The 9,631-nt window shown below is 33.9% G+C and overlaps 1 protein-coding gene across 1 annotated transcript in view; it reads right to left on the minus strand.

Moving 5' to 3' along the window:
* The window catches only part of LOC126669886 (callose synthase 9), a 37,484-nt gene extending 29,655 nt beyond the window's left edge, over positions 1-7,829 (minus strand). The window contains exons 1-12 of the mRNA XM_050363523.2: positions 7,476-7,829; positions 7,043-7,140; positions 5,851-6,014; positions 5,279-5,375; positions 4,181-4,291; positions 3,945-4,070; positions 3,327-3,416; positions 2,934-3,031; positions 2,706-2,823; positions 2,221-2,346; positions 1,956-2,032; positions 1,454-1,532 (exon numbers count right to left, since the gene is read on the minus strand). Coding sequence (XP_050219480.1) covers positions 1,454-1,532; positions 1,956-2,032; positions 2,221-2,346; positions 2,706-2,823; positions 2,934-3,031; positions 3,327-3,416; positions 3,945-4,070; positions 4,181-4,291; positions 5,279-5,375; positions 5,851-6,014; positions 7,043-7,140; positions 7,476-7,686 — 1,395 coding nt within the window. The 5' untranslated portion in view covers positions 7,687-7,829. The remainder of the gene's footprint in view (positions 1-1,453; positions 1,533-1,955; positions 2,033-2,220; positions 2,347-2,705; positions 2,824-2,933; positions 3,032-3,326; positions 3,417-3,944; positions 4,071-4,180; positions 4,292-5,278; positions 5,376-5,850; positions 6,015-7,042; positions 7,141-7,475) is intronic.
* Positions 7,830-9,631: the final 1,802 nt, after the last annotated feature.

The raw sequence follows: 9,631 nt of genomic DNA on the forward strand, positions 1-9,631 counted from the left end.
CCTCCACGCGCCAGCAAGTGGAGCTGATTACAGAACTTGCGGCTGCGCGTAAGTGTCACTCGCGGAGCGTCTGGCAACCAGATTTCTTGGGGTTGCCGATCGGCGACTTGTGCTTCAGGCGGTGACATCAAGAAATTACCTTAGATGGACGACCCACAAAGTCGATACTAAGTGTAACTAACTGCTTTGTTAGGCAGAAAAACAACACTGCTTTTTTAGGCAGAAAAAAATTATAGTCTTTAGAGCAACTCTCTACTACCAAGTAAATTTGTATATATACAAGTATGGAATCTCTATTCTAAGAAGGGAATCATATTCTAGAAAATAATCAATCATAATCAATTATTCTATAGTTTAGGTACTAATTAATAAACTAAATCATCCAAATATATTCACCTTCCTAATATGCTTTAACAAAAAGTTACAAAATATCATGCAAATGCCAGAAGTCAAAGGCATCAACAAAAAATACCTTTGCAAGTTGTTGATCAATATGAGAAAGAGGCAAGAAGTATAGAATTTACATCTCGGAGTAATGAACAGCCAAATGTGGTCCTACTTTTGCATCAAAAGAAAGCCAATGTAAACAAATTCAGGCCATGGAATCACCACATGAACATTTGGATTCAAAAATGAGTAGAATCAGCTTGGAACGAAGAAAGCTAAAGGAAAAAGGGAGCTTGGCTCAAGTGTCCAGTATGCTGAATTTGTGTTGCCTATTAGTAGTATTCGAGGATGGAATTTGTTATTCCCAAAATGTTAGTGGATGAATCCAACGAGAAGTTTGAACTATTTCATTTGTACCAATGATCAAGAAGGAAGAATGGCAGCACAACACATTAATTTTTGTGCTTCTTAAGAATTTCAAAAACTTGAGGTCAAGTTTCTCCAACCAGAAGAGAATGATGTGGAACAAGTCTGAAATAAGAATTTGATTCTTAATTTTGAAATAAAGTTATTCCTTCCAAATAGTTTAGGACATTCAATCATTGCTCTTATATTGTAAAATTTATTGGTATTACTTTATCAATTTTCTGGTCATCCATTATGTTTTCCTAGTTTTTGATTTACTAGTTCTATTAGTATTTGGATTTTTCTCGTCTCAATAAAAATTTAGTATTGTCTTGTTTTATCAGGAGAAGTTGAGAATTAATAAAAAAAATTAGCTTTAAACAACTTTGAATTGAGTTGATTCAAATCAAAAGTCTAGGTGTGATTTCCTTGCACCCTCTAAGGTGTGATTTGACTTAACCCTTCTAGCATTTCTTTAGTTTCCAGACCAGAAATTCTGAATTTAAGGTTAGCTTCCGCCGTTTTGCTACTCAAATCTACGTTTACGTACTACAGATTTCTCAAATCTATCCTACATCATCTTACCAAACCACTAAATGTGAATGAAAACCACATGAAATTACACAATTGACAGAAAACTAAAAGTGGAAAAGTTGTGAACCTTTGTCCTTGGTTTTGGCTTTTGGAAAAACGATGAGCCCTTGCGCCATGGCCAACTGAGTTCAAAGCAATGAAGTGACCTGGAAATCCGAAAAGGGCCGGTAAAAAAAAACTCAGCAAAAAAGAGAAAAGTTTAAAATGCTACAAGCCAAATCCAAATGAGCTAAATTTGAAGTATCAAGACATTCCATCATCATTAAATTAGATGGCCCATACTTGTAATTCCATTAGTTGTTTGACTTTAAAAGAACAAAATATAGTTAATCAACTTGGCTGCAATATTTATTCAATATATTAGAGTTAACTAGAGTGGAAGGAAACAAAAAGGCAAATTTAGTGAAATTTTGCAATAGCAGCCGTCAGATTCTTCTGTTCTACTTGTTTTACAAATTGATCTATCATTTCATTTCAAGCTAAGAATTACTTATACTTGATTCCAATTAAATTTATTTGGATAAATTTAAAGTTATACTAGTCGATTAAAGAAAGGATAAAAATCTTACCAGAAGTACTCATTAAAATCATCATAGTTTCTCCAAGCAGAATGAGGTGCTCGTCCATTCTCATTGTTTCCTGCTTCCTATGTGTTGTGCAGATAATCATATATAAATCAAACCGCAAACATAAGCAAGAATCAAGATGCAATTACATATATATTAACAAGGTGTTTGTATCATATCACTACAGGAAAAAACACCATAATTGTAATAAAATGTCAAAGAAAGCTTAGTAGCCTGTCACAAACCAACATGAACTGGTAAAACTTACCGCTGCAACAACCTCATAAAGAGGAGTAATAACTTCATTCAGGAACGACACACCATTCTCAGAATTGCAACTATTTGCAGGCTGTGCAAATTGCTGCCTCAAAATCTCATCCATCTCCCTTACCATCTGCATGTCAAGTTTAAAGTTAAAACATTAACATAAGAATGTGGACAGCAACTATAGTTTATGGTGCCTTCATAATTTTTTCGTGAGTTTTAAAACTTAGAAGAGAAGAATAAAGATGGCCAAGCATTAAAGATATAGCAACAGGTATATTTTCATAAAAAGTTGAATTACAGAAATAAGATAAGGGTGAAAAAAGAATAAGCCAACCTGGGCATCAAAATATTTTCATTAGGGCTAGACAAGAATGTAGAAAAGATAAAGCAAACAAATCCTAACTAGAAAACAAGTCAGACCAAGTGCAACCATACTAAGAGATCAGTCCAAAAAGACATGATAATTAATTCTTTGGATTGACTTACATGATGGAAAATATAGCACAAGCATTCTGGAAGGAATCTTATGTTAGCAGCTTCCCCCCATATTAGGAAGTATAGAGATAGAAAGAGTAACTTCTTTTCCTTGCTCACAGACTCCAAACTGCAATACGCCATTTTCATGTTTTAGTTTTCAACCATCATCAGTCAATTAAAAGAAGCGAGACATTTCATTTAGCATGAGGGTAAATGAAAATAAATCGAGTCCTATACTTGCTCCACACAGGCTGAATGTTCAAATAGCTACACCATTTAATGTAATTTTCCAATGACTTTTCAAATACCCTCTGCACAGCAGCTTCATCTAATTTCTGCACCAAATAAAATGAAGAATATGAACTAACAGTATTAGGAAAATCCAGATATATAACCCTAAAAGGTAAACAAGCAAAATCTTACCACATTTAATAGAACACGAAAACATTACAAAAAACACACCTAAACTAATTAAGCATCCTCAAAAAATATGAAATTATGAGACGTATATATAACCCTAAAAGGTAAACAAGCAAAATCTTACCACATTAAATAGAACAGGAAAACATTACAAAAAACACACCTAAACTGATTAAGCATCCTCAAAAAATATGAAATTATGAGACGTACTGGTTCAGTTACATCAGGTGTCCGAAGGCGCGATTGTTCATTTGCAAGGAGGTGAACTACATGTTCCCGCTGATTAGAAACATTGTCTTTCTGATTGTCATAGAATCCAAGAATTACATGCAAGAAGTTTGCAAGTCAAAAGGTTGAAATAATGAAACTAATTACAGAAGTATTCAGAATAAAGAGAATTTAAATATAGGAATTAGCAAGAAATCATTAAATTAAGAAACTCAATACATTTTTTGAGATAGTTCTGAAGATCAGACACCCCACTAACTCCTCAGTTTCTAAAAACAATCTACTACACTACGTTAGCTTCTTTCATCCATAGCCATAAAATCAAAAAAATCAAGTCCCGACGCATGCCCAATTAAATAAGCCAGCAGAACTGTTCCTATACCAATTTATAATTTTTCAGATTATATTCATTTTGCATAGAGGACGATAACAATGATTTAAACACTTCAAAAATAGGCTTCTGTAAAAGCATGAACCAGAAATTCAAGAAGAAATACAATGTAAAATAGACAAACGGATGGTAAACACCTGAAACAGACACATTAAAAGATCAAGTAAAAAGGATAAGCCTCATAAATCACATAGAAAAATAATGCAAACCTGAAAACCAAACACACAATGTAAAAAATCAAGTATATCAGCATTCCTAGTAGCAGGAAAAGAAAAATCAGCAGGCAACTTCGGCAGGCCTGAGAAATACTGTAAAGCTGACACTGCTGCTTGGACCTGTAAATAAATTTGGTAAGTTGAAGAATCCATAAACAGTACTTGAAAAAAAGAGAAAAAAAAAACATGAATATAAGGTGAAAACGAAGAAGGGAAACTATGTATTATACTTCAGGGAAAGCCACAATAGCATTTGTAATGGTAGGAGCATCCAACGGAATAATGTTATAAGCAATTAGGTCTTCAGTCATTGCTGCATCTGATTCAATCACCCTCTTTAGCTGCAAGACACATTAATTGCATCAATTATCACAAGCATCAAATAAAGTTTCTCAATCATTTGACATCAATATGGATGAAAACAACTAAATCAAAATAAATCCCAAAAAGAACAGAACAAAAAAAAAGGATATGTGAAATGACAATTGCACATAGAAATAAAATAACAAAGGATAAAACATTCATTTTAAAGGATGAAGACATATGCAGGAATACATTATGCAAGCATGGACGGAACTATACCAAGAGGAAAAAGGTCAGTTCTAGAATAGAATATCAGAAGAAATAAATATCAGATGGAAATACCAAACAAAAAGACCTAAAAGCAGCACTCTTTGCTACTTGCTAGAGCCATACACAACATAAAAAGGAACTTTTTACTAGAACCGTAACCAAGCAATGGGGGAACCAAATGAAAGGACAAAAAGGAATGAAGCCCAAGAAAATAATGTCATTTTCAAAATATCCATCTAATTGAAATGCATGTAAAATTTATACTTTAGATATGTCGTCTTTAACATTCAAACGGAAAACCCACTCCCTAAATGAATACACTATCCCCCTTGCATGATGTAAATGATAAAGAGCACAAGAAAATTTATTAATATTCAAGAAACAAAGCTACACGATCTGATCGACTCCGGTCTACTCTTTCTAGAATGTTGTACTTTCTTTACTTAATTAGCTGATGCAAAACACTACTACTTTGCTATTTCTGATGGAGGCTGGTCGCAAGGGCATTTTGAATATTTTCATACTTAGTAATTCCACATATAGTGGATGCCTTTTTAAATAACATATTCTAAAATTTATTGATTTTAATTTTCATATATGAATCATATTTTTGTATTGGAGTTGCACTTTATTACCATAAAAAGAAAAAAAAATACTTCAAAAAGGGAAAAAAATACCTAATTGAAAAGAAAAAAATAAGTCACTGCATGGTACTTGACAAAAAAAATTAGTTTTAATAGGACCGTGGAACCAACCTCTTCGGGAATTTCCTTAGTAAGCTGCTCGAGTACAGATCCTAAGACTTTAAGAGTTGCAAAAACTCTTTTCCTCTTCACTGTGGTCCTCTCCAACCTAGATTGGAAAATCATAATCAAGCAAACAAACATGAAATGAGAAAGAAGAGGATGTAAAGGGGACAGGGGAGGGAGATATAATGCAATTCCTGCTTTAGCAAACTTCTTTTTTTCTCATAAGATATATATTCAGTTGCTTCATTGGAAACAAAAATAATGATGACATGAATCAAAATCTAATAACTAGTGCCTTGAAAAAAATAAAAGCAAACTGCTTCAATGTGCAAGGCAAGGATAATAATAATCATTAAGGGAAGATCTAGAACATAAATAAACAAAAGGCAGCACATAATACAGAAAATGCATATCAGATCCTACTTAAATCTAACTGATACATGAATGACTGTTGCCATTCAGCTCCAAACTACTTGCAATATTTTAGCAAATTTTAATCCTTAAATAAGAAACCCATTCCTGTTGCATTTAAAAACAAAATATAATGTCTTGACTTTGATTATATTCCTAAGACATACTCGCCAAGATTTCCAGTGAAAGTTCCGGACTCTCTCAGCTTCATCGCTTCTTCTCGTAGTTTATCTACATCGTTTTTCTCTCTATAGGTCTTGTAAAACTCTTGCAAGCGAGCAATATCTTGGCTTCTATCTATGGTCCCACCATCCCTCTTGGCAAGCTTTTGCTGAAAGTTGTTAAAAGGGACAAGAAAAGCAAAATATTAGGACACTTCTAAAACCAGACATTAACAACTATATCATAAATTCAAGAACCACCAGATGCATGATAATTATTAAATCCATTCTAGCATTCAGTAAATTTAGCTAATGACTCAAAAGAGCGGGTCTTTCATCCAAGATACACATTTTGAAAAAGGGAACTGAAAAAAGAATAGAGCTATAATGCCTGCCACCAGGATTACCTAGATGCCTGATGATAAGAGATACAATAAATAGGCTAACATGTCATGAACTGTAAGAAAATGGCATCATAATTAGAATTAATGCAACAGAAATGTGATTTTGCAATCCCATATGAATATCAATACACAACATGAAACAGTTACATAAGCTGAAATAGATTGTTCTTTTAACCACACCTAAAGATTTCTCCTCACATTCAAGCTGCTAGAGCCTGGTTTGAAATCAAATTTTTCCTATTTCACATTCAATTAATTACCAAAATCGCAGGCATGCTACAGAATCTTTTTGCAAACCAAGGTGTATTGTCCTTACCAGTTTGTTTATTTTCTTAAAAGAGCATAAATTGTTAGACCTACAAGCAAATGATGCTAGCATTTAGTCATACCGCAAAATTGTGATGATATGCAATCAAAATTATTAGTAAAAGAACTTCACGGTAGCACATGCATGCGGCCAATACAGCATAAGATGATAACAGATTGACCACAACAGATATTAATAATAAAACCCTAGCCCTTTTCCTACATCGATCAATTCCATTTCTAAGCTTCACTTGATAAGTACGACTATAAGGAACTAGCCTTGTTAAAAAACGAAAGCTTCCCACTAAGAACAAAGCTACAGCTACCCCATTATAACAAAGAAAAGCAACTACACATGTAAACACATAATTTTGTCAAAACCGACAAGCTTAATCTATTAGGACTTAGGAAAAACCCAAAGAAAAGTTTTTATTATACCCTTATAAATATAATAAAAGCTGAAAAATATTTACAGGCTGAAACTACACCTTAATGACAGACATCAAACCAGTCTTGAATTGTAGAACTCCTCTTCCTTCACTATTTGGATCCAGATTTTGCGCAAGTGAATAAGCATGCTCACATACTGCAAGTAAGATAACAGCAAAACATCATCTGATTGTTCACATCAGAACTCTTATAAACATTATACTGCATCATTTACTGTTACAAAAAAATTAAAACAGAAAAGAAAGAAACAAAGGCGTTTTTTTCAATTAAATAGGAGCTAAAAACCCTAATTTACAACTGATAATGCTATATAACTAACTAACATAAACAGAGCAATGTTAAAACTGACCCAATTTTAGCTGCAAAAATATCCAAAGCTACATAAACCTAATTTACTACTGTTACTACTATAGACCAAATCATTGAGCTACCAATAAGCGAAGTAAAGATACAATAATATGAAAATCTTACGGATTCTAGAGATGTTAGGATCTTCGTCTTGAATTTCATCAGCTGCTCTAAGAATAGCATCAATGTCTCGATTATTCGCGAGAGAAGACGGTACATACCCCATAATGCCGCCGCCGCCGGCGACGGGGCGACCAAGCGCATCTAATCGAGTTCTTTCGCTCCGTAATACTGCCCGGACTAATCTCTCCCATGAATCTTCTACTGCGGACATTTCTAAATACTGTAAAGCTTAAATTAATAATTAAGACTTGACCTAAAATCAGACATGAAGGGTTTTGAAATAGAAATTTGAAATGAAAATGGGGAAAAAGGGAGGAAAAAGGGGAAATGTTATGACAGTCTACACGAAAGATAAAAAAAAGTAACAGTCACCGGATGTTGACTGGTTATAGCCGGTAATATTGCATGGGTTTGAAATTGCATGGGTTTGAAATTTATTAGACGCGGATGAGGAAACTATCAAACTATATAAAGGACCTGGCTCGTGATGATCAACTACTAGTCCATTTGGGAAAGAATTGCAAATTTGAATGTGAAAGTTTGCCTTAATGTTTGTCCCTTGTATCAACTAGACATTTAATTATATTTTAAATTTAAATTTGACCCTCGTATATCATTTTCTTTTTCAAATTGGTGTTTATATTAATACACTTTTAAAAAGTACAATAAGTTTCTAAACCAAACCAATATGAGATAATGAGAATTTCCTATAAAAGACTTCTATGATTTTGTAGCCACTTTATAGGTCAATTTATTACACATTTATTTAACATATGAGCATGTACATGATTCAAAAAATGATGACAAACCAATGGTATCTAATATAATAGATGTGATTATCGTTGACGCTCTAACCTTATATCACATTTAAACAATCTCGCTCGACGAGTATTTTATTTAATCTCAATTGAGAAGCAGTGAGATATTAACTGACGCAAACCAATAGCTTCTGCAATTTCAGGTGATGTTATTTTGAGCGGAGCGGGGTTCGGGGCTGCTCGCCCAAGACTTATGGCTGACTTCTCGATCTGTCGTGCATCGGTCCAAAGACTAGGGTTCGTGGACATCCCCGAAACTCTTGTGCTTGACTTATCTGTTACCGGTTTTATTTGTTGGACATATTCGCATTTATCTCATCTCAATAGTATATGCAGTTCGCATGATATGAAAGCTACAAATAAATATGTATGAAAGCGTATAAACAGGTTTGACCCGCATATTACTCGATCTAAACTAGCATTTGAGGCAAGTAGTAGATACTCCTAAGCATACATCTAACCTTTAGAGGTTTCTAGCATGTAGCAAAAGTCTGGATGGTCTCGATATTTTACATGCATAAAGCCTAAACCGGATGTAAACGTTTGATTGATTGATTTTATTATGTGATCTTGAAAAACATATACAACGGTTACTTCTTTTTCGTGGTTGTCCTAAGATGTCGAAGTGATGGGCTGGAATTGCATTAATGGGCCAATTTTAGGTGATTAGTCCTTTAACAGGTTATTATTTGATTTGAAATGCTTTTGGAAAGCGATAAATAATACTGGCATGTTCAGGGGCAGTTTGATATACATACAAGGTTAGGAATATTTTTTAACCTCGTTGACTTTGAGTGTCTGGCACTCGCGTGGGGTTTGACCATCGGTCTATTCAGAATAGGCTCTCGGTCAGATTACAAGAGTTGTGTGTCTCGTCGATCGGGTTCTACTAGTTTTATCCGGAGTCGATTCCGAGTTCGGGTTAGCCCGGAATCTGCTCTAAAAGTTGCTGGTTTGCTGGGCCTCGGGCTCGTGGGCCCGGTTTATACACTACGTTACATATTTGGACTTCTGAGTCTGTTTTACATCGGGTTTGGCCAGTTACATTACATAATATTTATACATATATTTATACAATCCCCTTACATGTTTACAGTAATTAAATGTTCCCCAAATCTCATATAAATACAATTATACAGATCAGATCAAAAATAATAGCAATCAAGTGTTAACTAGTCCCTTAATAGAATATACAAAAAATGCTTATAAATATACAATTTACTAACTACGCCCTTAGCAGAATGTACAAAAAATATACAGATTCATTGATAAATGCAAAAATAAGGCAAATGAATCTATTGTTGTACTTTTCCACCAAGAAGGAATCAATGAGCAGCA

The sequence above is a fragment of the Mercurialis annua genome, linkage group LG2 (assembly GCF_937616625.2).
Source record: "Mercurialis annua linkage group LG2, ddMerAnnu1.2, whole genome shotgun sequence".
NCBI lineage: Eukaryota > Viridiplantae > Streptophyta > Magnoliopsida > Malpighiales > Euphorbiaceae > Mercurialis > Mercurialis annua.